This window comes from Daldinia childiae, assembly GCF_008694065.1.
Source record: "Daldinia childiae strain JS-1345 chromosome Unknown Scaffold7, whole genome shotgun sequence".
Taxonomy (NCBI): Eukaryota; Fungi; Ascomycota; class Sordariomycetes; order Xylariales; family Hypoxylaceae; genus Daldinia; species Daldinia childiae.
This window is the reverse complement of record NW_022984648.1, coordinates 364,511-392,423: the sequence shown is the minus strand read 5'-3', so window position 1 is coordinate 392,423 and position 27,913 is coordinate 364,511. Positions and strand designations below refer to the sequence as shown.

At 46.5% G+C, this 27,913-nt stretch overlaps 10 protein-coding genes across 10 annotated transcripts; 4 read left to right on the top strand and 6 right to left on the bottom strand.

The window, feature by feature from the left end:
- Positions 1-63: 63 nt before the first annotated feature.
- On the top strand, positions 64-1,108 carry GL218_06399 (uncharacterized protein; the record flags this gene model as incomplete). The annotated part of the gene is made up of 2 exons (XM_033583108.1): positions 64-616; positions 684-1,108. 2 exons carry the CDS (start codon positions 64-66, stop codon positions 1,106-1,108), a joined length of 978 nt encoding a protein of 325 aa, XP_033433598.1.
- A 722-nt stretch (positions 1,109-1,830) lies between these two features.
- Positions 1,831-3,783, bottom strand: GL218_06398 (putative nacht and ankyrin domain protein; the record flags this gene model as incomplete). Its single annotated transcript, XM_033583107.1, has 1 exon — positions 1,831-3,783. The coding sequence occupies one exon, from the start codon at positions 3,781-3,783 to the stop codon at positions 1,831-1,833; it is 1,953 nt and encodes a 650-aa protein (XP_033433597.1).
- A 2,795-nt stretch (positions 3,784-6,578) lies between these two features.
- On the top strand, positions 6,579-8,834 carry GL218_06397 (Interferon-induced GTP-binding protein Mx; the record flags this gene model as incomplete). Its single annotated transcript, XM_033583106.1, has 3 exons — positions 6,579-8,450; positions 8,519-8,595; positions 8,657-8,834. 3 exons carry the CDS (start codon positions 6,579-6,581, stop codon positions 8,832-8,834), a joined length of 2,127 nt encoding a protein of 708 aa, XP_033433594.1.
- Positions 8,835-12,393: 3,559 nt separating this feature from the next.
- GL218_06396 (Uracil catabolism protein 4) lies at positions 12,394-14,380 on the top strand (the record flags this gene model as incomplete). The annotated part of the gene is made up of 5 exons (XM_033583105.1): positions 12,394-12,810; positions 12,902-13,177; positions 13,263-13,479; positions 13,572-14,221; positions 14,297-14,380. 5 exons carry the CDS (start codon positions 12,394-12,396, stop codon positions 14,378-14,380), a joined length of 1,644 nt encoding a protein of 547 aa, XP_033433593.1.
- An 800-nt stretch (positions 14,381-15,180) lies between these two features.
- Positions 15,181-16,798, bottom strand: GL218_06395 (Mitochondrial inner membrane protein OXA1; the record flags this gene model as incomplete). Its single annotated transcript, XM_033583104.1, has 3 exons — positions 15,181-15,672; positions 15,726-16,607; positions 16,724-16,798. The coding sequence occupies 3 exons, from the start codon at positions 16,796-16,798 to the stop codon at positions 15,181-15,183; spliced, it is 1,449 nt and encodes a 482-aa protein (XP_033433596.1).
- Positions 16,799-17,482: 684 nt separating this feature from the next.
- GL218_06394 (Mitochondrial import protein 1) lies at positions 17,483-17,938 on the bottom strand (the record flags this gene model as incomplete). Its single annotated transcript, XM_033583103.1, has 2 exons — positions 17,483-17,590; positions 17,669-17,938. 2 exons carry the CDS (start codon positions 17,936-17,938, stop codon positions 17,483-17,485), a joined length of 378 nt encoding a protein of 125 aa, XP_033433595.1.
- Positions 17,939-18,637: 699 nt separating this feature from the next.
- Positions 18,638-20,032, top strand: GL218_06393 (UBX domain-containing protein 1; the record flags this gene model as incomplete). Its single annotated transcript, XM_033583102.1, has 3 exons — positions 18,638-18,709; positions 18,795-19,204; positions 19,258-20,032. 3 exons carry the CDS (start codon positions 18,638-18,640, stop codon positions 20,030-20,032), a joined length of 1,257 nt encoding a protein of 418 aa, XP_033433590.1.
- Positions 20,033-20,348: 316 nt separating this feature from the next.
- GL218_06392 (uncharacterized protein) lies at positions 20,349-21,141 on the bottom strand (the record flags this gene model as incomplete). The annotated part of the gene is made up of 3 exons (XM_033583101.1): positions 20,349-20,600; positions 20,670-20,960; positions 21,034-21,141. 3 exons carry the CDS (start codon positions 21,139-21,141, stop codon positions 20,349-20,351), a joined length of 651 nt encoding a protein of 216 aa, XP_033433589.1.
- A 1,320-nt stretch (positions 21,142-22,461) lies between these two features.
- On the bottom strand, positions 22,462-23,678 carry GL218_06391 (Ras-related GTP-binding protein A; the record flags this gene model as incomplete). Its single annotated transcript, XM_033583100.1, has 3 exons — positions 22,462-22,644; positions 22,745-23,441; positions 23,506-23,678. The coding sequence occupies 3 exons, from the start codon at positions 23,676-23,678 to the stop codon at positions 22,462-22,464; spliced, it is 1,053 nt and encodes a 350-aa protein (XP_033433592.1).
- A 747-nt stretch (positions 23,679-24,425) lies between these two features.
- On the bottom strand, positions 24,426-26,468 carry GL218_06390 (6-hydroxy-D-nicotine oxidase; the record flags this gene model as incomplete). The annotated part of the gene is made up of 5 exons (XM_033583099.1): positions 24,426-24,599; positions 24,662-25,555; positions 25,605-26,010; positions 26,060-26,148; positions 26,226-26,468. 5 exons carry the CDS (start codon positions 26,466-26,468, stop codon positions 24,426-24,428), a joined length of 1,806 nt encoding a protein of 601 aa, XP_033433591.1.
- Between the last annotated feature and the right edge of the window lie 1,445 nt (positions 26,469-27,913).

The following is a 27,913-nucleotide window of genomic DNA, read 5'->3' as shown; positions in this document are numbered from 1 at the left end:
GATGCGTCTGCCGATCCTAATGCGAGACCCAACGTGAGCCTCGGGAACAACCCCTAGGTAGACATGTCAGCTCAGCTTACAGAATTCGATCGTCGTGGTGACGTCAAACTTCGAATCGGACAGGATCACGATTCGGCGGCCGTCGTCTTCACCGTCTGTTCCAGGTCTCTCGCGCGCGTGTCGCCAGTCTTTGACCGTATGTTGTACGGAGATTTCTCAGAAGGGCGATCCAATCAAGCCAAGGATGCCGACGACTGGATCGTAAACCTCCCCGAGGACAAGCCTGCCGCGATGGCGCTGCTTCTTTCCATTACGCACGCACACTTCGATCAGATACCAAAGACGCTTTCCGTCAACGAGCTGTACGATTTGACTGTCTTGTCGCACTTTTACGATGCTACACGCACCCTAGGCCCATGGTCAAATAAGTGGATGGCGACGGTAGAGAAGTTGGAGCGAGAATCGCACGAGCTAATGCCAAAGATATTATGGATTTCGTGGGAGTTAGGTTGGAAAAATACTTTCTCGGCTTTGTCTAGGAGGATGGTTTTGGAGTGTGAGGCGGCGATATTTTCTACCGGCGAGGATCAAATTCAATATCCGCCTGATATCATCGGTAAGACTCATTCCAGAAAAGGACCCCCTCTCCCCTCCGTTAGACAGTTGGACTAATGGTGTCATAGAACGTATCTCGACGATTCGTGTCCAGACGCTTCGAGCTTTACTAGGTATATTTGGGGAGATGATTGAAAACCTTGCTGTGGTCGACGAGAAACCAAGGTGGTGCCGTCACGCTGTTTGGATGGGCCCTCACAGGTGCGAGTCGATGATTCTCGGTTCTATAACCTTCTGCTTGATAAGGGCAGGTCTTTGGCCGCTCCCCGACGCCGATGAAGTAGAAGAGAGTGTGATGGCTATTTATTCGAAGATGACCAATCTCATTATTCACGATATTGGTGCGGCTGATAATTCTCGGGTCGATCATAACGAGTGCAATCCAGGACCATTCCTACTCGACCGAGTTCAGACGGTAATGGGCGAGATATCAAATCCTGTAACTACTCTCCATGCAGAATATATGGAGAAACAGATGCGAAAGTTAAACTGACAATTTATCGAGGCTGATTACGATGCGCTGTTATTAGCAAAGCGATTCGAATTCGTTCGTGGTTGATATGTCGATGAACCTTTGATCAGTATCGCAAAGTCGACCAGAACGACAAGGACGAGTTTTTAGGTGTCTAAATAGTAAGTAAGTCTGGACTGTCTGATTAAGAGGGACAGGATAGTTTACACACAACGTTATATGGACTTAGAGGTTCTATCGCTACTTAAATATACCTACTTAACACGTGAGCAGTTATAGCTTACTACGGCCAACCTCGAGACTATTTTAGATATAGTTGCTTGAAGCATCGCCGTCTTCTACAAGTTAGTCAAGCTCAAATTTATTAGCTTAGGTTAATCTAGTACGGGGCACATTATTCAGGGGGTTGGATAGAACTTAGCAAGATCCGGTCTCTTATGGTAAACCAGCGCGTTCGTCGAATTATCTACCTATATACCGAGGTTCGGGAGAGTCCATTCGGGAACGGTTCGGCCAAACTTTTACCTAAAGGCTACATAAAATAGACTGACCGATGAGCAGATATACAAGGAGCAAATATACAAGGAGCTATTAGTACATGAAAAGCGTTTGCAAGGTCGACTGCGGATTGTGATCGTACATCGTAATATTCGTCGGATGCGAGGCAATAGACGAGCGCGATTGCTTAGATACTTGGTCGGGGGTCGACTTCGAGCATTCTTGAACCAACTTCTGCTATATTGCTAAACTCTCTTGCGGATTCCCTCGTCGTCGAGGATCAATTCCTTATTCCACGCCTTTGCAACCTCCTGGTGAAAGTGGCTAGATCCTTCGTAAGTCATTATGCGACGTACATGGTCTAAGGCGGAGACACCTTCGTTGTTCTTTTGTTGAGTGTCGGCGCCGCCCTCGAGCAGGGCAATGACGCACTTAGCCGACTTCTCACCGGTCAAATCCGCCGGCTGATTCGAATCTCCGAGCAACCCGATGCTCTCGATAGTTTGGCAGAAGATGCTCAAGAAAGAATTTCCCTCGTCGTCGCAAAATTGGAGGGGGAGGTCGTGTTCAAGTAGGAGTGCTATCACCTCCGGGTCGTGTCTTCGGCAAGCAGCTCGGATATAGCGCAGTTGCACTATCTTTTTTTGCGGGTGCCAAATATCGCATAGAGACGAAGGAACCGGGTAGCTCAGCAAAATATTGACGCGACGACTAGGCGAATTGTTGATCGCCCATTCCAGCGGCGTCGTTCCCCAGAAGGAGCTTGCTATAGCAGATGCCGACGTGGGGTCTTCCGGTTTGAGATGCATGTGTATATTGGCTTCTTTGGTGAGTAAGATGCGGATCGCATTGTCGTGACCTCGCGCTATACATAGATGCAAAGGTGTTACCATGGCCGTTGGTAATACCACGTTAGGCTTTGCGAAAAATAGTACTAAATTCAATATGTCGCATTTATCAAGGGCAGCCAGGCTTGCGCAGCAGGCATTTTCTAGATAGGCGGTGCGCTTCGCTATGTTCGCATGAAAGTCGGCGTGGGTGCGGATGGTATAGATAATATCCTTCCTGCGGCCTACGATTGCGAGGTCCATGGCATCAAAGCCCCGATGGCCAACCATGGCGCCGTTCTCGAAAAGCAGTCGAACCACACGTGAGTGATCTCCTAGAATAGCTTTGACTATAGGAAAGTCGGTCCCAGAGGGTTGATTCGGATCGGCTCCCCCCTTTAGAAGCAGCTGGGCAATCTCGAAATTACCGATCCCGCAGGCTTCCGCCAAAAAGATCTCGGGGTTAGCCGGCATTTGAAGCCGAATCATAAACAGGGCAAACTCGTCATGTTTCTTCTTGATGCAGTTGAGAAGACGGTTCGGGTCCCTTAGCAGACCGTACGATTGCGAAAATTTGGAAAGATAAGGTATAGCCATGGCATTTCCGACCTTCATAGAATTCTCTATGATGTATTCCATCTCTACTAAAGTAGGCTCTCTGAGTCCGTTCTTCACAAGCAAATCGGCAACACGATGGTTTGGTTGGCTCATTGCGTCTCCGAGGAGTTTGAAGCTGTCCTTATCGTCCAGCGTACCAGGCTTCGCATGTTTGAGAAGCAGTTTCACTATTTGCAGGTTGGGACAGGATCCTAAGGCCATCCTCAGAGCTCGGCCGATATGGTCAAAACTCTCCGGCTTATGGGTGAGTAGTGTCGTTATAGTACGTAGCTGAGCCTTCTCAGCCGCGTAAAACTCCATGATTTTGTCTCCACAAAGCCTCATCAAGGCAGTATTACCGTCACCATCCGTGGCTTCGACATCGGCACCCGCGGAGAGTAAGGTCTCGACAACCTCGTTGAGACCATATATGGAAGCAAGCATGAGCGGGGTTATGACCTTACTTATGTCACTTGACTTGGTTTCCAGACATCGAACCTCTATGTTAGCACCTGCTTTAATAAGTGCTCGAATGACACTGATTCTGAAATTCTCCTGATCAAACTCTCGCCCGTGGCTAAGACGGAGAGATGAGTGTGGGAAGGGTGATTTCTCATTTTTGCAACAGCTGAATAGCAGTACCGAAACGGCATCAGTATCCTCGAGTTTCACAGCGCAAGATTTCGTCAAGTCCACCCCCAATTTGATAAGTCGAAGGGCGTCGTAAAACCAGCCATGGAGGCAGGCATGTTCGATAAGGCTGTGTGAGCCCATTTTGATGTTTAGCGAAGCCCCATTCTTTACTAGGAATTCGATAGAATGCCAATTATTAGCGAGGTACGCGTATGCCATAGGTGTGTGGCCGTTGGAGTCTCGGGCGTTGATATTTGTCTGATGCCCTTCGTCCAGGAGGAGTCGGATCATAGAAACATTGTTTCTCCAACAAGCTGTATGGAGAGCAGTGATGCGAAAATGATCCGAAGATACGCGGTTCGAGGCTCCGTGAGATATTAGAAGTCTCGCTATCGATTCGCGCCCATGACAGATTGCCGTATGCAAAGGCATCCAGTTAGGCAGAGTATGGGGGGGCATTTCTTCGGATATCATTGCTCTAGATATCAGTGCCTCGTTTGCCTGGTTTGGTTGGAGACAATTGCAAACTCTTCTAGAAAGTGTGTCCGTCTTGGCCTTGTGCTTAAGTAAGAGTTGGACGATATCCTCTCTTCCCATACTCACAGCAACGTGTAAAGGAGTCCAACAGTATGGTTGCAGGGGCTGCTGGGCATATTGAGAGGGCTGCTGTGCGTATTGAGAGGCGTATTGGGGAGGATAATGGGGGTAGTGGGGGTAGTGGGGGTGATGGGGGTGTTGGGGCAATAGCACTCCGTCAGACTTCTCATCCCGAATCAACTCTATCTGGGTATATCGGCTGATAGAGTGGAAAGGCAATGCACGGATTGACAGTCTGTTTCGTGGCGAGGATATGGTAATGTTAGGACTGGCGCCAGTTTCAAGTAGGTATCTTACGACGTGTACGTGTCCCTGCTCGACAGAGTAATACATGAGTTCGTGGTTGAGTCTTTGCCGACTATATAAATGCGTTATGAGTGCCGCATGGAAGCCGCGGCAGGTCCTCGTGAGAGAAGACAGGTCTCCATCGTCGAGATGCGTTCCCAGAATGTAGGCCACATCGACAGGGATTTCTTTGAGTGGAAAAGACATTTTGATTGATTCCATGCCTCCCGCACCAGTCACCAATAAGTTCTGACGAAACTGGATAAGTTTGAATGTGTAAAGTAGAAGATTGGAATCGGCGACGGGAGCCTTGAAGAAATATGAATTTACTTATTGTTTACGATGCATCAATCGGCAACTACGTTCGTGGGGGCCAACGGACCGGCAAGTGCTAAGCGTAACATTTTAACAGCCCTACAGAGTTCAGCTGCGGCAGGAACGAAAGGGAAAGGCAGGAACGAAACGGAAAGCGGAGCGCCTAACTATTAGGTGCAGCAGCTGAGCAAATGCAGGGCTAGAGTTACAGCAATTGGAAGTTACCAGTGGGTTAGGTTAAGTGCCTAAACGTTACATGTAGGTACGTATCTTATAAGTGCAAGTAACCTAGGATTGGCAGGACCTATGGACATGACGGGTGCTAGGGCCGGGCCGTTGTGACAAAATATACGTAAGTACCTACGTAAATCATAGCAATGGCGTATATAAGACATAAGTTAAGAGGTACCTACCTACCTTAGGTACCTTACATATCGGCAAATATTCAAATATTGCTAGTACCTAAGGTGATCCATGTCACGGCAGAAGCACAGTCAAGGCATCAAGGGCAAATAGGCAGGTACCTTATAAGTAGAGGTAGTCTCGTATTCCTTAGGAATCAGCAACATACTTTAATAAATACAAGACTATTTCAACAAATGTAGTTATTATTGAGATATGAAAGTTCAGGACCTACCTAATGTAGAAAGTTGATAAAGGCTCTAATATTTAACAAGGATGTAAGAGTACCTACCTATATATCACAGCCTTTATACCTTAGGTACCTACGTTTCTCCTCCACTTATACATCTTCAACTTAATCGATGTGGTTTATAGAAGACATAAAGAAATTTCACGCTGTTGAATTGCATATATTAAGAAATAAAAAGGTAGCCTCTTCTAACAACTATAGTACTAACTTAAAAATCAACTGCATCTTTCTTAGGCTACTACAAATGCGAGTGTAAAGATAGGAGCTTAGACTTAGTAGTTTGCTGAATTCCCTAGACTTTCAAAAGAAAGTGATATCATTAGTAACTCTAGAATACTTACATTAGCTATGTACCTTGGGTATTTACACATATCAACCACCACTGAAGTGGCAAGTTTAGCCTACATCTCCTTATTACGATATTGTAACCTTTGAAGGGTTAAACAATATGGGTCATCGTAAAGCAAAGCCTGACTATTTAGTTGCATAGCAATGAGGAATTCGTTAATTAATAGCGATTCGCTTATTTTATATTATACAAACTTCACTTCTTTAATATCTAGGTACATGAGTCACTTCCCTTTCTTGGATAGAAAGTGCAAATAATAGTATTAGGCATGTAATTATTCTGAATAAAATACTTGAGTTCGTTTAAAAACTATAAGTATAACACTAGGTTAGGATAATGATGATAGGTACTACACGTAGCCTTAAAATTGGAGTCAAGTTTCATAGGTACATGTAAACACCATGAAAGCATCGCATACCTTAGGTACCTATGTTTGCAAGAACTACCAAAGTTGCCTAATAGAACGGCTTTTAAATCCACTTAGTTACCTTATTCAAAGCTCGCTTATCTTGCCTTGTGCACGGACGAGATCGTTGTTCTCTAGATAAGGGTATATCTAACCTGATCATCTTTCTTGCATCTAAGAAATGCGTTTTTGAGATCAGTCATTTATCTTTGAATGCAAGCTTTAAGCTCGCATCTCTCAGGATAAAACCTTAGGACCAACTTATTCCGCGTTCTCTCCCACTTCTTATTCCAGAATCGATGACACGGAAAAAGACGAGCAAACACTCCAAGATGGCCACCGATCTTGCCCAAGACATTTCTCAGAAGACTTCCGGTCTGGTACAATCTAGCAACCACCGAGATCTGCTCGACATTGTCGACTCTCTTAGGTCTCACGGTGTCAGTCACTATGTAGACCTACCTCAGATCATCGTATGTGGTAGTCAATCATCCGGAAAAAGCTCCACGCTTGAATCGCTTTCCGGAATCGCTTTCCCCACTGCGGAAGGCCTATGCACCCGCTTCGCTACGGAATTGATTCTCCGCCGCGGCGATAAACCGGAGATTAAGGTGCACATCCAGCCCAGCGCCAACAGGAACAAGAATGAGAGAGCTCGCTTGTTAGCATTCACCGGAAAGACTAAGGATCAAAATGACTTCCCGAGGATTATCGAAGCCGCCAAAGGTGCCATGGGCCTAATTGGAGAGGGATCCAAAATCTTCAGTACGGATATCCTGCGGATAGAGAGCACATCCCCGACCGCGCCCAACTTGACTCTGGTTGACTTGCCAGGCCTATTTGGTGCTTCCGACAAGAATCAGTCAGACGATGATGCTGCTTTAGTCCAAGACCTTGTAATGTCATATATGCGACAGCGCCGTAGTATTATACTCGCCGTTGTCGCGGCTGATAATCCGTTTGCTAACCAGCCGGTGACTAAATTTGCTCGGGAGATCGACCCGTCTGGTCTGAGGACGCTGGGTCTCATCACGAAGCCTGACAAGATTGACAGCGACTCCGATAGTGAGCGGTATTATGTAGAGCTGGCACAGAATCTGAACGTGAAGCTTCATCTCGGCTGGCATGTTCTACGCAACAGGAGCCATGTCACTGCCAACGACACGATTGGAGAGAGAGACAAGAGAGAGTCGGAGTTCTTTGCCGGCTCTGTTTGGAACACCCTCGACAAGTCAAATCTTGGCGTAGGATCTCTAAGGTCTCGGTTGCGCGACATTCTGTGGAAGCAGATCCAGACCGAGCTTCCAGGCGTCAAGACCGAGGTACAGGCCGGAATTAAGGACTGTAAGAGCAAGCTGGCGCTGCTTGGAAAAGCTCGCAGCACCACAAGAGAGAAGCATACATATCTCCAGCGGATCAGCAGCGTCCTATTCAAATTGGTCCAGGCAGCCATCGACGGGATCTATGCCGATCAATTTTTTGAATCTTTCCCCGGTCAGCAAGACGCTTTCGAGAGACGTTTGCGGGCGCATGTGCAGAAGATTCTCAGTGACTATGCTGAGAAGATGCGCGTCGACGGTCACGCCCTAGAAATCGTCGAAGACGATCTACAGCCGACTAGAATATCGCTGAGAAGATATATGATGAGAGAAGATTACCTCGAAATAGTCAAGGAGCTCATGGTAGAATGCCGAGGCCGCGAGCTTCCGGGAACGTTCAATCCCCTTGTCGTTGGTGACCTATTCAGTAGGCAGTGCAAGCCTTGGGAGTTAATCACGCAGAATCTTGTCGAGCAAATTCACGAGGCCGCGGCTAGCACGTTCAACAGGATTATCACGGAGATCTGCGATAATAATACCAAGACCCGCCTCATGAAGCATCATGTCCAGCCGGCGCTGCATCGCCTCCGGGGTGATCTGAAGGACAAGGTTGACGAACTGCTAAAGCCTCACCTATCTATTCATCCCATCACCTACAACGACTACCTGACGGAAACGGTGCAAGATATCCAGACCAAGCGTCATGACCGGAAGTTTGATGACCTATCGAGCCAAGCCTGCAAGTATACAAGGGCGACTGCACCGGCCTTAGCAAACAATGTGGCTTTGCAACACCTTCTCTCCCACTTGCAACAAGGGATGCGGCCCAATGTTAAGGAATATTCCGCCTCGCTCGCGGCTGATGTTGCTGCGGCGTACTATCAGGTATACCTACCATGTTTTGTTATTCTATGAGCTGTCAACATTTCAGACTGGATGCTAATAATCGATAGGTTGCCTTGAAAAAGTTCATTGACGATGTCAGCGTCAATGCCATCGAGACATGCCTAATTCAATGCCTACCGAACGTGTAAGTATACCACCAAACTACTAAATACTAATGATAGTTATACTAACTGTTGATACTTCAGGTTCTCTCCGGACGTTGTGTGGGATCTCTCTGACGAAGACGTCGAGAAGCTGGGATCTGAGGATGACGGAACTGTCAAGGAGCGCACTGAACTTGCGAAGAAGCTAGATGTTCTCGAAACTGGTCTGAAGGACTTGGATGCGTTCACGGCGCGATCCAGTACCCACGCGGTAGTATGAGAATAGTTCTAGAGTTGAGGGGATCCTGCTGAAGAGACGAGACTGATATCTCTAGTAAGCTTTGGCGTGTTTATCTATTTAGGTAGTCCATAGCCCAGGTATGTAGTCAATGCAGGACCAGTAGGAAGGTGATTCGTGCCTGTTTCTGTCTCTTATGAATTTCCTCTTGATCAGAGAGCTAGGATAGTCAACATCATAAGTGGGACTACCTATCAAATATACCATCCTACGTGCTCTTCATGTTCTAGAGAAAGATAGAAATATTGCGCTCCTATTACTTCTTAAACTTTCAGCCTCCTAGTATGTAATTAGATCAAATCTTTAAAGCCCTATGATTCGATACTATGGAACCAGAATTTGTATGCGGTTCTATTGCGCACTGTATCTAAGTGGATATAAAAGCTTCAAAATTCTTAGTGTATTGTAATCACCGTCAAGTCTTGCGCTACTTGATAAAACGCTATTATCGAGGCGCACGTCTTCCCTATCTAGGATTTGACGGATGCTAACGCGAGTCTGCTGTCAGGTATCTTCTCTGTGCCGCTCGTTTATAGATAGAGTAAGTACTGAACCCAACTGTAGAGTCCAGGTCTTATACGAAAATTGCCGTGTTCGTGATTTCTACTTGATACGGACAGGTAGTCGCTTTATATGGGCCTATCCGACGATTTACAGATCTAAAGGCTGGTCTCTTCTGGTTCGTTCCTGCAGAAAGTATGCGAGACATGGGTATTCTACGCACTCGAGAGCATGGCAAAACATGGATAGAGCGTCTGTTCCTTGCACAGGCATCTCTAGTACCGGGCCAGCGTGACCGCTATCTCGGAGCCGTCGTTCTAGAGAAGGCTTTCGCGTCGAGCTACGCTAGAAACTAAGTCTTTAGTCTAGGTTGTCTTGGTGGAAGAACCGACAGCCTGGATATGCCATGTATATAATTGCCCGAGGAAGATGGACCCGGGCTCTGCTTTTACCATCCTTCCCCGCAAGTTATAATGTCTGGTTTCGACTTTCGATCCTATTGGGACCGGCGGATGCTTGATCCGGTCGCGCCATGGCTGTCATGCTAACGATGGTCTATTTTACTTGCTAGGGGCTAACTGAAGCTGTTATATGATTGAGAGAACTTGTGGCTCGATAGTAAATTTCTAATCTTAGGGGTAACGTGAAGGAGAAGAGACTCCGAAGTATTTCTATGATATTTGTAAACAATAACTTGAAGCTATTGTAAGGATTCGCTTCTATGTAGACCGAATGTAAACAATCGTATTAGGAGTATCTTACCCCAATGACGTTGCCGAATATGTCTCCGTTGATGCGTGCCGAAGCTTTAATTAAGCGAAGATGAGGCGCAGGGAGGATATTTTGATTGGACGATCAAAATGGCGCCATAACAATTGCGTCCATGGCGCGGGTAGAAAAAGTGCTCGTGCGTAAGAGAGAACAGACAGGAGGGAACAGACATTAAACCAGCATCTTTTACAGGGAAGAGAAGAGTAATGAGCTGATGATGAGGAGCTATGTAAGTTAGCTACCTAAGGTATGTAAGTTGATGACTATTCATAAACTAATAAAAGTAATCAATGATGATAATAACTAGCTAATTAAAGCAATAATCATAACTAACTAGTAGATATCTCATACCTCGTATACAAGTTCCGACGATAAGCTCGAATTCATGCTACGGCAGAGTCACATATCTGCATGTCATCCCGTTACTCTGTTGGAATACTACCCAAAATTGAGCCAAGTCAGGTATGAAAGGAGCACTATTGAACAATATCGAGAGGTCGTACTCTCATATGATTATCTCATATGATTATACGGGAACCGCAGTTGTTCGGGCCGGGAAAGAGATGAAGATGGATATCTTACGTTTGATATATATCGACAACCGAACATGTGAAATTACGTCTGATGGAAAGATCATCATCCTGCTACTACGTATACACATAGGTCAACATCGATGAGGCATGTTCTCGTTTCATCTTTGTCAAAATAATATCCAGACAGCCAGGTCCTTAACGCGGGCAAAGAGAATATTTACTTGGCTAAACCCCTAACGGAGCTATCAACCTTGCTCTACATTTCTGTATATACCTTGCTGTATGTATGTGCGCGGCGTCCAAAGGACGGGAAACAAATCAGAAGATTAGCTAGACCGGGTCCCCCTTGATAGCTTATATGGCTTGGCCCCTGACATCCCTGGTCTTCCCCGTCCCCAGTTCGGCGGTTCCTGCTGATCCTGATGAATCCCGGTGAGAAGCTCCACTGCTGGATCGATCTCCTGAGGATATGAAAGTTTAAACACTGTGATATAGGTAGGCTTCAATCTTAAGAGTTCAATCTTAAAGCATACGTTCCTGAAATCTTCTTGAGGTGTTTTACTACGTATTTATGTAGTAGACCTGTAGACGATAATACGACGTCTGTTAACCGGGAAGTTCTTATATCGAAGCCGTCGATAAAAAAGAAAGTAGACGACCGGGCCGCTATCACATTCCTTCGTTCTAGATCCCTAGCTACGGCTTTTGCTTATTGCCTATCCGAGCTATCGGTCTGCATACTATACTACAACACTATACTACATCTTGTCAAGTATCTTGTTAAGCTATCGCCATACGAACCATACTTGGATGCGACGTACACGACTATGTATACGTCTCTAGGTAGCAATGCATCATGCAACTAAGGTTATTCTACTTATTTTCTTTTGCTTGTGTCAAATTCCTTAACTCTTCTCCTTTTTATTTAGCTTCGAGTTGATGTTTGAAGACAAACAACCGGATAACGAACAAGCATCAACAGCGTAGAAGCATCAACAACGTAGCAGCATCGCTCATCTTATTCTCTCTTATTCAGGCAGATTCAACCCCTGAACTTTTTTATTATTTATTTAAATTTTTTGTCTTCTTCTCTTCTATCTTCTCCCCCACAACCGTCTTTTTTTCTCCACCCTCTTTGGCTGGAAGCTGTCCGATTGCCCTGTCGAAATAAGGTACCATTAGAAACTACAAGGAATAGTGAGCTTATGTAGGTAGCTATCTTAGCTGTCTTGGCTAGGGTACCCTATATGAGGTAGACCTGCCCAAAATCGAATAAATGGCCCCTCCCCCTTTATAATACCTTAGCCCTTGGCTCTTAGCCAACATTGAACCTTTAGCCCACCTTAGCCAGTACCTTAGCTTTCATAGTTACGGGTACCTACCCCTCCTGTCTCTCCCAGTCCCTTCCCCCCGTTCGTGCTGCTGATCCGGTCGATCTGATTGCTTAATCTGGTTGACTTTCCCGGCTATACTTACACCCAAACTTGCTAACTAGCCAACCACGTACTTCCAACCTAAGACAGAAGAAAAAAAAAATTAAAATAAAAAAAATAAGAACGTACAATAAGGAAAAAAAGGGCGTTCGTCACGCATGAAAAGACCAAGAAGAGTGGAGGGACACAGCAGAGATAAGAAGCAAAACAAAACAAAACAAGAAAAAGCAATTGGGCATACATACATACCACATACCTCATACATACGTAACGTGTACATACATTACACGACCTATAACCAGTATGGGTCTCTTTTCGAGAAAACCTAAGACGCCTAAGCCAGTCAATGCTTCTGCTTCCAACGGGGCAAACGACACGGCCAGTTTACACTCGCAAAACTCCAACATCAAAGGTTCATCAGCCAGCAATTCTAGAGTACAATCGCAATCTTACAGCAATCATCGCGCATCAGCCGGCAGCGTACCTCCGACTCCTATGACCCCGATGACTCCCATGACACCGCATCTCATGCCTAGAATCAACCTACCTAAGCCTCCGGATCCGGTCCTCGATGCCGCCGGTTACCTCAGGAGTCTAGGCTCCGTCCGCGAGCGGTCTAAGATCGTGACCGACAAGGCCTTGCGCAACAATCTTAACCATTTCGACGTAGATATGGCCAAGTTTCCCGACGTCGCTACGTTTGTGTGCGGCATCATCAAGGTCAGACCGACTCTACCGTCCAGTTCGCTGACGTGCAGCTACTATTATATATATATATATATATGACGAATTTGCTGACTAGGAAAAACAGCGAGATTACGACGCCCCGTTTTCGTCGATCCCGCCCCATGGTCGGTACCAGCACTTCTGCGCCGGCGGGCGGGATCGGGTCGCCAACCTACTAGCGACCTTTCCCGACGACGTCGATAGTACCGAGAAGTGTCGCCGCCTAATCGATCTGTTCCTCGTCAGTGTGCTGCTCGATGCCGGCGCTGGTACCGTATGGAGCTTTAAGAGTGCCGAAAATGGTCGCATCTACAGGAGATCTGAGGGTCTAGCCATTGCGAGCTTGGAGATGTTCAAGGCTGTACGTATGCGCTCGTGCGCCATGAATCTGCACCGGTGGGTGTTAGTTTGAATGGAGATTTCGCTAACATCGTATTCCCGAATAGGGGTTGTTCTCTGGAAATCCGAACAACAAGTTCCAGGTGGATAAGGAGGGTCTTCAAACATTGACCGTTGAGCAGTTAGCTAAGGGCATGCAATCACGTCCGGGCAACGAGATTGCTGGTCTAGAGGGTAGAGCACAGCTCCTGATACGACTTAGCGATGCGCTATCAGAGAAGACGGATTTCTTCGGTGCTGATGGACGGCCAGGTAATATGGTCGGTATGTGATTAGCCTCTTATCCTATGCGTTATGCCTTTTGGTGTCTTGAATCTTTTATTGCTGATATTAGCTAACTGGTTATGAATGCTCAGACTACCTTCTAGCGCATCCCACAACACAGGCTTCTTCGTCTCCTATCGTAGTCCTTCCGGTACTTTGGAACGTGCTTATGTCCGGACTCGCTCCTATCTGGCCCCCCTCTCGGACGGCTATCGACGGCGTCTCTCTGGGTGACGCTTGGCCGTGCTCCGCGATGCCGCAGCACACACCTCCGCCCACCTCCCCGGGGTTTTCTCCGTTCCCTAATTCTCAGTCAAGCTCGGGCGCCGCTCCTTGGGAATCCATACTGCCTTTCCACAAGTTGACGCAATGGCTCACGTACTCTTTAATGCAACCCATGCAGAACATCCTTAGAATCCAGTTCGCCGGCACAGAACTCCTAACGGGGTTACCCGAGTACAGAAACGGAGGCTTATTCATCGACCTTGGCGTATTGACGCTTAAAAACGACGACCTCGAACGTGGCCTACAGCACTATAGCGACTACTGCCGACGGACAGGCTCGAATGGTATCGAGGTAGCGCCTATGTTCGAGCCGAGCGACGACGTGATTGTCGAGTGGCGAGGTGTTACCGTAGGCTTTCTCGATATGCTCTTGATCGAAGTCAACAAGACCCTTAGGAAGGATCTCAACGGTGGCGAGCTAACGCTAGCACAGCTGCTCGAGGCGGGAAGCTGGAAGGTAAGCTATAGTCTATATGGCTATCATAATGTCTATATCGTATAATTATTGGACAAGAGCTAATATAATATGTAGGGTGGTCGTGAGATCGCAGAGGTCAGCCGACCTAATACGAAAGAGCCTCCCATCCTCATCGATTCGGATGGAACTGTATTTTAATCAAAGATTTTTAATATCGTGTCTTGTGTTACTCTTCTGTTGTTCGTTTTGATCATCTTGTCTTAGAGTTCATCACGACACAAAGCGAAAGTCGCTAGTTTTGGTAGATTGAGGATCATACCCCCTTTGTTAGTATTCGAAGCAAGAGAGCGCCCATTCAGAGAGTCGGTAAAGAAAAACATACTGCCTACCTATCCTAGGTTATTTGGGCCGTCCTGAGTAACGGAAGTAGGCGGTTAAGGGAAGAAACATATTATATTCGTTCCACGGATACGGACGGTACAGCAACAACAACACAACTTTGTTGATGCGATTATTGGTAATTCTCCACGCGTTTTGGTTTTTTTTTTGTCGCGGAACGATCACTAAAAGTTGGTCAACCTTTTTTCGATTAGGATAGGATAGTATTGCTGGAGAAACCTATATTAATCAACTGTACAAAATATAAATCTATTCCTGAGACGTAGAAATAATCATTATTAGGACTCCTATCAAGTTTTACGAGAAATATTCGTCGTGTTTGTTAATAGGATGCTGAAAAATAGATAGCTGGTAAGCACACGATTTGACTCCCCTTAAATAAAGTCTTAACTTGAACTATTTGGAGTTTGGTATTGCACATGGATGTACCTATATATACAATGCAATTACAGTTGCGGGTATTCCTCACCCTACACGTGTACGTAGCCCAGTGTCTTCCCAGTAGCGAACACCGCTATCTGGTTCAAGATCGACGCTTCGTCTATGCTATGATACAATCCCTACCGCCGCATCGCGTTCGTCAGTTGGTGACCGTGCTCTCATAACCCTCCCTTTCCGGCTTGTTTCCGACGTAGATCCTCCATCCTCCGGTACGCCTTTTCCTTTTCTTCCGCGGCCCTGCGCTCTTCGTACGCCTGGGCCTTCTTCCACTCCTCCTTCTGCTTATCGACGCCTAATAGGCCTTTGGCCGATTCGGTGATTCCCTTAGTAGCCCCACTTGCATTGTTGCTTGCGGATCTCTGGCTGGGGGGTGTTGGTGCTTGCCACGTCGGGGTAGCCACTGCGGCGGTCGAAATTAGTCCTCCACTCCGGTTTGGAAGAGGAGGAAGGCCGGCTAAGCGGCGGATGGTTGGGTTAAGAGTCGCCGACGTCTGCACGATGGATCCCGTGGTGAGCATTAGGAAGAACCACTGGACACCCGCGGGGAGCCAAGCCGTGCCGAGGAATACGACGGGAGGCAGACCGTACATCATTAGCTTGGTGATATTTTCGGTTGTCGGATCCTTTGATAAGTTGGCGGCCCTTGTTTGCTAACGATCTGTTAGTTATGAGTCTTAGCGAAGGGAGTTTGCAATAGGCTTACCTTGAACATAACAGCCGTGAGAGCTATAGAAGTTATGGGCAGAATGTAGTAAGGATCATAAACGGTCAGATCGGTGAACCAGGCGAAGCCTCCAGTCTCAAGACTAGGTACGGGCAGGGCGGCCATGCCTCGGAGCAGTCGAAACATGCCAAAACTAAATGGGACGGTCCAAAATGTAGCGAACATACGAAGTGTGCTAGCACCCGTCTCCTTTTTTAACCTCATCATCTTTTCCGAAGCTCGCATTTGAGCAACGCGGTCGCGAGTTTTCCATGCGGCCTCGTTAAATTCTTCCTTAGCTTTGGCGTATACCGGATTCCTTTCGAGTTGTTGTATCAACGCGCTATGCTTGCTAGCTGTCAAAGTAGGCCAGAACATGGCGAGACGCCATACGGCAGCCACCGCGGCGATGGTAGCCCACCATGGCATGCCTGTGTATATGTACAGATGTTCGAGAACCCATTCGCAACAGGAAGTTGGACCCCATCCGAAATCTAATCCGAGATTCTTGAGATATCCTATCTGCTCGGGGATATCGAGGACGGAAGTCAGGTCCAAGTCGCTGAAGGCGCTCTGTGTGTGATCTATCGGAGCGGAAGTCGAAGTTGTACTTGCGAAAGAGTTCTCGGGGAGGGGTTCATAATTCTCGACAGGCGCCGGGGGCTCTGATAATATAGGCTCTGGGGTAGAAGCGGGTTGCGTTTCGATTGGCGACTCTTTCTTAGAAGAGAAGGGCCATAATGAAAGATTTCGCGAAGCTCCAGAGCGCTGGGCGAATACGCCGGATGCGGTACCTGCGACAATTGTTCGAGAGTCGAATAAAGATGTCGGCGCACACGAAATATTCCGAATTTTACTCAACGGCGTAGACCGCGACTGTACCTGGGAGAAATATCGTATAGGAACTTGTAAAGGTCGAATCGGCTATAAGACGACGAAGAATGATATGTTAGCGATTCATAAGATATTGATTTATTAAATATTAAATGTTGTCATACCTGTGTCCGAGTAGACCAGGTATTCCGCAGCGCAGAGGCTGGAATTGATCTTGGAAGTCCTCTACTCGGCAGCATGACGATAATTGTGAGCGCTGTAGAAGCTGAGGCCGACCATTTACGATATAAATTCCATTGGAATTTTTTACTTGTACCAGAACTTCGATACTGGGGCTCGCTGGGGTTACTTTCCTTATCGATACGGGGTGTAGTGGGATTCCCGGAGCTTAGGTACGTATTGCCCGGATTGTCTATCCCGCTATATCGATCTTTTTTCCGCCGACTCCAACTCCGATTTGATTACGTATCTCAGCTTTTATTATCAGCTAACATGATATATGCTGTGGTTTCTTGGTGTTGATGTCTCTACGTAGGTAGCTATGTCTAAGTAGTGTTTATGAAAGGCGCAATTTCTATAAACATATCACATAGCAGAGATATTAATTTCCTTGATTATTTTATACTTAATGCTCATCAGTTACCAATTCTATTGTTGAATATTCAAATAGGCATTAGCACTAGCATACCTGTCTCAAGACACTGGATTCTAGACTATCCTATTCAGAGCTTTGTGCAATTATTTCTTCCAAAAAAAGGGTTTATACATGAGTGATATATTATGATACCTTTCGTTTTCCCCTTTGCCATTCACCCTACCATTCACCCATCCCTTCTAATCTTGCATATGACAATACATAAGCTCAGGTGGCATATTCCACCATTTAGCTTTACCCGTGTATACATGATAGACTATTCCGTCCGTCATTCGAGGCTAGTCAGGTCTTGTAGATCGGGTCGCGGTTTAGGTCGGTTGCGGATTTCGATACCTGGACCGATAGCATGTGCTCTCCGCCGGGAGAGAGGGAAGACCTATACAACACAGTTAATATTTGTGTAGCCAAACAGTTACATGTTACATATGGCTTGTCATTATACAGAGTTACTTACTCTTGTGCCTCCCCATCCTAACCTGAAAGCAGCCTCATGCGCAAACAGCTCGCCAAATCCTAGCATCATACCGTTGATAAATGGTAATAGTAGGTTAATAGCTACACCTCGGAACATAGACCAGATGGTGGGAGGCTTATAGAGGACTACCGGTGGAGAGGAAGATGAAGGTGGCGAGGGTAGTAGGTCTTCTCCGGCTGAGTATTGTTCGCTGTCGGAGTGCATCGTGACGCCTGACCCTGAGAGGGGATCCGGTTCTTCGGAGGACATGGCTGAAATGTTAAAGAGAAGATGATGCCGGTATAATAATCCACCTTAACTCTAAGGTATCATGTCGCTTGTTGTCGTATTTGTTAACAAGATCGGATAGAGATACCTCAGCTGCCTAGGAACTTCAAAGTTGAAATGGTTGGAGAGGACTCAACATTGAGACCGGGCATTAACATTAATGTTATGTTAATATCGGTAGCTAGAAATGTTGTTACAGATTTAAGCCTATCAGAGTAAAGAACTAATACAAATTCTGCCTAGATAGGCTAGTTACGTCACAATAGGGATCCACCTAAGTCGGTCTGATTGGAAAACTGACACACAGCTGGTAGGTACCGAACCAGGGCAGCTGTTCGTCATTTTATTGATAGAGGGGCTTTAGCTAATCGGGCAAACATTACCTAGCAATAATGGAAGGCGTACACCCCGCTACTCCCCACGTAAGTACCTGAAGTAATCAACTCAACTCGACTTGATTAGGCTACTGTGGAGAGCTTGACGTCGTTACTGAAGCTGCCTAAGAATTTAACAGTTTAGGGGACGTACCTTCTAAACAGCAAACGTCACATTAAACATTTGATTTTTTTTATTCTTATTCTTTACTTGATTATTCCTCAAGGTTACAGAAGTTGAGGCTCTTATCATCTACAACCTATTTTTCATTCTTCACGTTTCGTTCCCCCACCTTCTCTGAACACAATGTCGAGCAGCATAGATCACGATGCTCTTACGAGCGAGCTCATGGCCATGGCCGGAATTTCCACCGAACAGGTATATGACCCGATTCTAAGTAGCTAATAGCTAGCTTCATCTTTCATCGTTTCGCTTTAACTAACATTGTCACTTTTCCATCTAGGCCACCCAATACCTTTCTGCCAACAATTGGGATCTCGCCGCCGCAGCTCAAGCATACTTCGCCGACGAGGAAGAAGATGACGCAGGTGCTCCTCTTGATACTTCTACCTCTGCAGACTATAGCAATTATACTGGTCCGCGCACTCTCGATGGACGTCCTGCCCCGCAGTCTATTCCTACCACGTCCAGCTCCTCCAAGCGAGCGCCCAAGAAGAAAGGACTTGCTACATTAAGCTCAATCGGTGGCGGCCACGGACATGATCATGGTGATGATGACGACGACGATGAAGACGATGACTCGCATAGGGACACATATGCTGGAGGCGAGAAGAGTGGACTTGCTATTCAAGACCCGAATCAACGTACAGATAGTAGACAACTCGTGAACGATCTTCTTGCGGAGGCTGCTGGGTAATTATGTTCGCTTCTTGATTCATCTAGCGATGGGCTAACCATTTTTATAGCAATTCGCAGCGTCCCGAGGCTTCTTCTCAAGCTGGCCCTTCCAGCGCGGCTTCTTTCCGCGGCGCCGGACAAACTCTCGGTGGCGAAGGCGCTCCTAGCCGCACGATTCCAGACCCTCTCGGAGCTGCCGGTTCTGCTAGTCGTGCGCGTCCTACGGGCAAGGTTCAAGAGCGAACATTACATCTATGGCGTGATGGTTTCAGCGTCGACGACGGAGAGCTACGCCGTTTTGATGATCCCGAGAACACCGATGCTTTGCGCATGATACAGCAAGGCCGTGCTCCCATCCACCTGATGAACGTTAGGCTTGACGAGCCTCTAGACGTCAAGCTTCAGCAGCACGACGAGAACTACCGACAACTTCCTAAAGTGTATAAGCCGTTTGGTGGTGAGGGTCGCCGCTTAGGAAGCCCAGTTCCGGGAGAATCTGCCGCTGCTGCTGCGGCTGCCGCTGTACCCTCCTCGTCGACCTCGAGCACACCAGCAGCAGCACAATTGGCGGCGCCGAGTACGGCTGTAGACGACTCTCAGCCCACGGTCATGATCCGAATCCAGATGCCTGACGGTACGCGACTGCCGGCTCGATTCAACACGTCGCATACGGTCAACGACGTATATGACTTCATCTCCCGATCCTCCCCAGAATTACGAGCTGGTGGATGGGTGTTAGCTACGACGTTCCCCAACAAAGACCACACGGATAAGTCATTAGTACTAGGCGATATGGCCGAGTTCAAGAAGGGCGGTACTGCTATGGTGAAGAAGAACAAATGAGCACAAACGCAAGGTTAGGACTGGATGAGCTTGGTGCTTGTTAAATAATAGAGCTATAGTTGCTAAATGAGTTGTCCTGATACCTTTTAATCGGATACAAAGCAATTACGCATAGATATTAAGAGAATATTGTCTCTTCTTGCGATAATTTAAGGAATGGTTTGATCGCGAGTCACAATAAATTATCTTTGTTTTATTATTTTCTCTTCGTTGATGTTAACTGTAGGCTTTGGAATGAAGACAAGCCACCAGTCTTCCTAAGCTCTAGCTCCACTAAACACCTTCAACTCCGGCATCCCACATATCGTAAGACTATTTAACAAGTTCCCAACATATCACTCAAGGCCGATTTCTCAGCCGAAGTGATAGTCAAGTCCCAATAACTCTTGACAGCTACGTAGGCGCTCGCATAAGTGCAATAGAAGCTCTTTAGAGGCGGCTTCCAGGTGTCAGGGGATTTATCACCCTTAGACGAGTTAACATTGTCCGTTACGGCCCAGAGCTGCGGTCGGTCAACATCGTTGGCGAATTGCTCGCGCTTGGCAGTTGTCCATTTATTCGCACCGGACTGTATAGAGTTAGTTAAACGGTGAATCAAGCGCCACGGAACAATAGGTGAAATATATAAAATACGTACAATCCAAGCATTCTTCAAAGGCACCATGTGATCGATATCTACATCGGTCGGGGACGTCCACTTCCCGCCATCGTAGGGGCTGGTCCATGTGCCACTCGTCGGATAGCAGTCGGAGCCGACCTGGACGCTGGCACCATCGCGCTTGAGTACGTACTCGCGCGTGTTGCAGGTTCCCGTGATAGTGTCCCACGTCGGGAACAAATCCCGCTTGTATGCTCCGTCGTCGACTGCCGCCTTGACCGTCAAGCTTGCGAGCTGCGATTTAGCTGACGAGGCGGATGGGACGCCAGGCTATATTACATCAGTCAGTTTTGAAAGATTTGTTGTTGTACTTGTGGATAGGTACGGAAGGGTTATTACTAACGGGGGTGGGCATAGGCATAGGAACGGGCTCGGCAACCGGAATTGGCGCCGGCGCGGCGAGCACGACACTCGCGGACAGGAGGCCGCCGAGAGTGAATGAGAACCTCATGATGAAGATGTTGAGGTTGGACAGTTTCGTTATGTTCCGAGTCAGGCGACACTACCAGATGGATAGACACGAATATAGTGGGTTACCTAGTAACACCTCACTAACTATCCGAGGTCTTACATGGACGATGGTTCTTAAGAGTCTGTGACCAGTTTATATAGACATCCCGCCGATCTCTCCTGCTCGTATGTATTAATATCCCGTGTTATACATGGCCAACCACAATCGCCAACTTCCCGAAGCGAACTACACTTAAACCAATTAGCGTAGATAACCAAGCAGGTCTCAAGGAACCGGACTTTCATAGGAGAATGATAGCACGGAGAGCGGCAAGCAACAGCGGGGCGGGATACCCCGAAAGCATATCAGAGACATGCCAATTGTTGCGTTACATAGTGCGAAGCTGAATCTGACCTGCCGTATTGAACAAGTCGATGGTGGTATTAAAGTTGTGCTGAGATCTGGACGGGGCGACGATCTTCAGCAGCTAACCTAGGTTTTGGTTTTACGTGGGAAATATGGGAAGCATGTGAATTCGTCTTCATTCTAAGGTAAAACCGGACTTTACGGGTTCAAGATAGACTCAGTATTAAACCCCTCAGTGACGATAAACAGGGTAAGCTTCGATAAACAAGACTATCACGTCTTTAGATTCCCATGTACCTAATTCAAAATCGATCTACGTCCGTGGGTATCAGCTACCCTTTCATCAAAATCGTGCATGGCATACCACATAATCGACGCTTTAATTGGTTGGCTTGCTGCGACGACTAACCTTCCTAATTCAGGACGTCTGCCGATCGTCAGGGACCAGACCGCCGCGTCTAAGACTACTACCTCTCCCGGAGTCGGCCTCGAGGCCAATAAAAGCATCGCAACTGATAAACGTGTCTTAACTATATGAGATATGCGACTATCACAGTTCTCACCAAGAAAAACATCGCTCATAATAGCTTATACTAAGGGTAGCGCCATATTGAGGCATCATACCCCGAATTTGGTAAATGTCCCGCGATCGAAGAATGCAGCGGGGTTTTGACATTAGACTTATCGGCAATTTTATATCAGTGGAATATTGTAGACTAAGGTTCCCCGTCGTTAAGGTCGTTTGTGTCCAGATAACTTCCCGGCTCATTGTATGCGATCAGACAGGAGTACTCGGTTTGGGGTTTACAGTACTATAGTGGAAGCTAATCAGTTCCTATTGCTTATAATGATATGTCGAAATGCATGGCGGAGACGTGAGGAGCAAATACAAAGGGTACTCGAAGTTGAATAACTCAGAAGGTATGTACGGCTTCGCTCGTCTAGCTCGGGCTATTAATTAAAGGTCTGGCCTGGAGTCACAGGTCCATCTAGGAACTTGAAGCTCTCCCTGGCAATTTGACAATTCAGCTTGGCGGAATTGAACCTCGCCTCTCCGGGCGGGAGAATAACCATAAGGTAGGTATTGGTGGTGAATTTACAAGCGAACATGGAGAATCTAGATCCCGCTTTGTGTTCCTACAGTTATTTCGTTAGCGATTAGCTAGTATTCTTATCACTTCAAGCCGACACCGAGCTACTCGAGCGGAAGTGTATAACTGGACATGCAACTACTTACCATCAGGGTAAACTGCTCGGCATTGCGAGGAGTACCGGTAAAGCGACTGATGCTTTGCTTGAAATGCTTAAGGATGTTCGAGATACGCTCTTGACGATCTCCCGTAGGGTTATTCTGGCCTTCTTCCGACGTCCAGTTTGATACAACAAGGAAACTCGTTCTCTCGAATAATAGCAACTCCTCGGCTTCTATTAAAACTCCGAGAGAGCCTAACTGAGACTCGATGACGGATAGATTTGGCACCAGGTCGTGGATGATGCTTGCCCATGCCTTGTATAGCGACTGGTCCCATATAGAGGTCGCGAAGGGGATGAGATCTAACTCGCCCGTGTATCCTGCTCCTTGAATGAACTCAGCGGTCTTCTGTCTTACTAGCCGAACACGGTCGACGAAAACAGCCTCTCGGGCGTGCGGGGTGATCAAATCCATCTTGTGAATTAGCACGTAGACCTTTGCGGTAGGCGAATACTGAGTTAAGGCGGAGATGATGGATACGTAGGTAGCCATGTCTCGGTCTACATCTCGAGACTCTATATCGAAGACGTATATAAGCACGCCAACATTAGAGAAGACATGTACGCGCTGCTGAGATAGGTAGTTCTCCATAAAAGCTTCTTGGCCACCGCAATCCCAAAGGTTCAAGGTCAAGTTCCCTAAGAATTTGACGTGAGAGAGGTCGACATCGATCGTCGCACCGCTGATATGATACGCAAATTAATTTCTTATAATTAAATGATAAGGAAAGTAGGGTTGTAACTTACAGACGTCGAGTATCCCTGGCAATATAGTTGCTAAATATAATACTCCTCATACTCGACTTTCCAGAACCACTCTTTCCCATAAGGAGCACCTTTTTCTTCTTGGGTTTCTTTAACTCGCTTCGGATGTCAGTAGACATTCCCAAGCTAGGGACAGATGCCTCGAGGTCTGTCATATTGTTTTGTTCTCGATAAAAGTTATGGGCTAGCTCTTATCTCGTAATATCAAGCAAGGTATCTCGAAGGGTCGCAGTGGTCTGGACGAGACGTTGAAGTTTAGTTCAAGTCGGATCACGCATTTCTCTATTTTTAGGAATAGAAGAAATAGTAGTCCGTAAGAAGACTTGTTGAAATTACGGTAAGTAACCACTATCACTTCATATCCTTGTGTTGCAGCTCATATAATTTATTACCCTCATGTGATGTTCTAAAGTTGATGAATGTCGATTAATGTCGGTGGTGGGGTTCTGCTCTGCTTAGTGGAAGCTTTGGGTAAGGATCTCCTCGACCGTTTAAATGCATGAATAAAATTGATATTTGCATATACTGACGTCACGTGCACCAATGGTTGCACAGATAACATCATTTATGCAATTAAATGCAGTATAACAAATATTTTAATTTTGGCGTCAGTTTCAACTTTAAATCTTCAGGCTATGCTATCCCTTATCATATACAACCAAAATACAATTCTCATCATGATACCCTTTTAAAATAAAAGACACTAATATGGTTCAATCCATGTGATAGACGCCTTGCTGAACCCTACGAAGCTGACTAACAAAACAGGTTATCAATATGATGAATCAATACGCGTTGCAACTTCTAGTCTTTATTCCTCTTATTCTACCATTCTATCGTCTACTTATACTCAACTCGCCGTTTAATACATCAATCAAGAGTTAATAAGCACAGGTAGTCATTCAATACTTTCGACATAATCTTGTACCGTATTCGATAACCTCCCAGTCCTCTGTTCCCGGGGTTGATACGGCGTACAAGACACCGTGAGGATCCCACTTCTTGCGAGTTTCCAGCAATTTTGGATATTCCGAGCCCCAGAAGTGATCTTGCCAATCAGGTTGATACGGGTCTCCCTATGAAGGTTATTAGTATCATCATAGTATTATAGTATTACACCCATCGGGTGCATACGTACCTCGTTAACATAGGCACATCCATTCGGCCCAGCTTTCCTCAATGCGGCATCTTGGATGTTAGTTAGTACATCATGAAGATCCTCTTTCTGGGCCCAAGTTGCACCATCTGGGACTGATAGCCCGGCGATGGTAAAATCTGTAGACTTTCTAAACCGCGGGTTCGTTGCGCTGTTTGAAACCGGCGTATTCAGACCAGCATCCCAGAGGTGGCCAATGATAAATCCCCGCTCTTTCAAGTCATCCCGTGGCGACATGACAGTCTTAAACGCTTCGATAATTTCGTCATTATTTTCTTCGACGTCCTGGTGGGTGAACATCCATCCGCCCGTAAGATCCGCAGTGCCGGCGGTCTCGTCTTCGAATAAGTCAGTATACAGATCGAACAATGTATCAAAATCCTTGCTGCCTGTGTCGTATGGAATGCCCTTAGCTTTGAATTCGTCAAACACAGGCTGGAGGATGGCCTTCACTTCCGCTGAAGTCTTCCCGACTCCGACAATAGGTTGTATATGCAAGCGCAATGGCATAAGTTCGAAATAAGCGTAAAGACCAGCCGCCACGATTTCGTTTGAGTACTTGTGGAACGACTTGACGCCCTCCCAAAATACATCTGCGTCGTTGGTGAGCGTTGAGTTGATATTGATGAAGACGCCGGCTGCCTTCTGTTCCGGGAACGTCTTAAGGGTCACCGAAAGTACAATAGCAAAGGTAGACGGTCCACCTCCTTTTAAGGCCCAGAAGAGATCGGGATTCTCTTCGGAATTTGCAGTCAGATATTTGCCATCCGTTGTCAACACGTCAAAGGTCAATGCTGTATCAGCGACCAGTCCATACAGTGGCGTAAGCGGACCATGGCCGCCGCCTTGGACAAGTCCACCAGCGACGCCAACAGTCTATCAGCTCGTTAGCTTGTATCTCTTGTCTCGTAAGCTATCTACTTACTGGGCATTCTCCTGTTAAAGCCGCCACGGGTGGATTCTGAGCGTGAGCTTGAGTAAGCAGCGCTCGACCTTGGACTCCCGCCCCTATTGTTACGGCACCTCCCTTGTAATCACCAGGACCGCTATACTCGGTGGTGAACTCGACGTCTTGGAAGCTATGCGTATTAATGATCAACGCTCCCCAGCCAGTGCTACGTCCGATAAAGTCGTGACCCGTGTTTCGAATGATTAGGCGCAAGTTGTTTTCCCTAGCAAAATCCACGCCGGCCTTGATATGATCTTTAGATTGAGCCATTATCACATACACTCCATAGTAGCCAAGGGTGCAAGGTGCGGCAGGGTCACTAGTAGGACGACAAGTATCATTCGTGAAATATGTCCATAGTTCTGCTGCTGGTTTCTCGACGCTATGCCGCCATGTCAGTATATCGTCTTAGACTCGACTAGAAAACTTACCCCCATGATTCATCAGACCATTTATCTATCGCCTCCGCGCAAGCAGCAGCGTCATATGTCGGAATCGTACCAAGAGGGCCATCAAATGTCTTATAGGGTTTAAGTCAGTATGGTTCCTCTCGCTGGCTACTTGAAAATCCCCGAGCTTACGTTTAGGGTCACTTACGTTATGACAAGATGCACCCGGAGGAATGTTCACCAGGAGAGTTCCATCCACCGTTGAATTCAGTTTGGCCCAAGAGTCCTCGCTCGGCCAGCAATCATCACCTATATAGCACTTACAACCATACTTGGTGTTGTTCCATGTCCTCTCAACAAGTAGTGGTGGTGATGATGATGATGACACAACATCACCACCGATCAGTGCCGAGAAGTTCACTGCTAAGAATGGTAAGAACCAAGTCATCATGAGACTTAGGGATAGCGAAGTTTAAGACGAAAGAACAACCTCTCAGTGTTTTATCTGGGCTCTGTTATCCATTTAAAGATGCGGCATCTTAGCAGTCAGTTGTTAATACCCCAGATTTGGGGTATTATCAGCATGACCCAGAAGGGAATCTGCAAGATCCGGTCATATTTCCCAGTCCGTCACCACCCTGTTTGAGCAGCGATGCGTCTAAGCTGTATCTTCCAATCAGAAACAATATATTTATTTTCTCCTCTACCAGGACACCGGTATGTGACTTCAAGCACATGTTTAGGTAGAGAATGCACTATGTAATACATGCATTGCCGTGATCTAAATAGGTTAGCCAACCAGTGGCTCAGATGTTCTCGCCTTGGCAAAGATCTGGGGAAGTTTTAGACTGACGCTAGATCAAAGTGCAACCAAAACCCCTCACGAAACTAGGAGATCGTCAGTTTACTTGCTGTCTTGAATAACGCTATGAAGTAGTAGGGCTTAAGAGTCCGGCATTACTCTCGAAGATAAGAAATGCCCTTTTCTATTAGACTTGGTCTCTTGGACCTCGCTCCAGCGGCTATGATTGATGATTACGTACCATTGATTTGAATACCGAAGCTCCATACCTATCTCTAAAGCGTAGTTCTTTAGTAAGGAAGATTCGGGTTTGCTTCTAACCTATATGATTCATAGTAAAGTATTCTGGACGGTCCAATGAACCCCCTCATTTTGCTGCGGGGTCCGCGGCATCCTCATACGAAATCACGGCATCGCATTCTCTCAGTAGAATTGAGAGCTAGATTATTATTCATGTAGCTAAAAGGCGATCAGACAAATATAAGGTTAAGGATTGGTAAATCACCCCCTGCTGTTTATTGTCTCGTAGTATGTCTTGTTTAAACCTGGTGTTAGAAATCAAGCACCCATTATCAATAAGTCTCACATCGTACGAGTCGTATGGTTGCGCCTTGGTATCGTACCGAATACGAAATAGTTGCAGTTAGTTCCTATAAACGACAATAGGCTAGCAATGTGTATATCTCAGAATCTAGGTTATATTGTGTAAGTATGCCTTGTTGAATCGGACTTGGTCTATGCCGATAGCAGATGCATAACAATGCATAGAAGCGTCCTGCTGGTGAGTCATATTCAAGACCTTACACTCAATCGGGTTCAATCGCAATATACCAATAAGTCTTATCCGTATAATTTACCAATAGCTGTTAAGAATCAATATTATGCGATAGCTTTAAGATATCAATCATAACACATTAACGGCTGAAGGATTTGGTGACAACAAGTCAAGCCTATCTAAGAGTAAATCAAGCCTATCTAACCGAATATTGTTAACTCTTCTCTCCCGCCAACCCCATTTTCATCCTACCGACTTAATCATTATAGTAACGCAGTATTAATACCGGGGTGACATACCTCACTTCTCAAATCCGAAA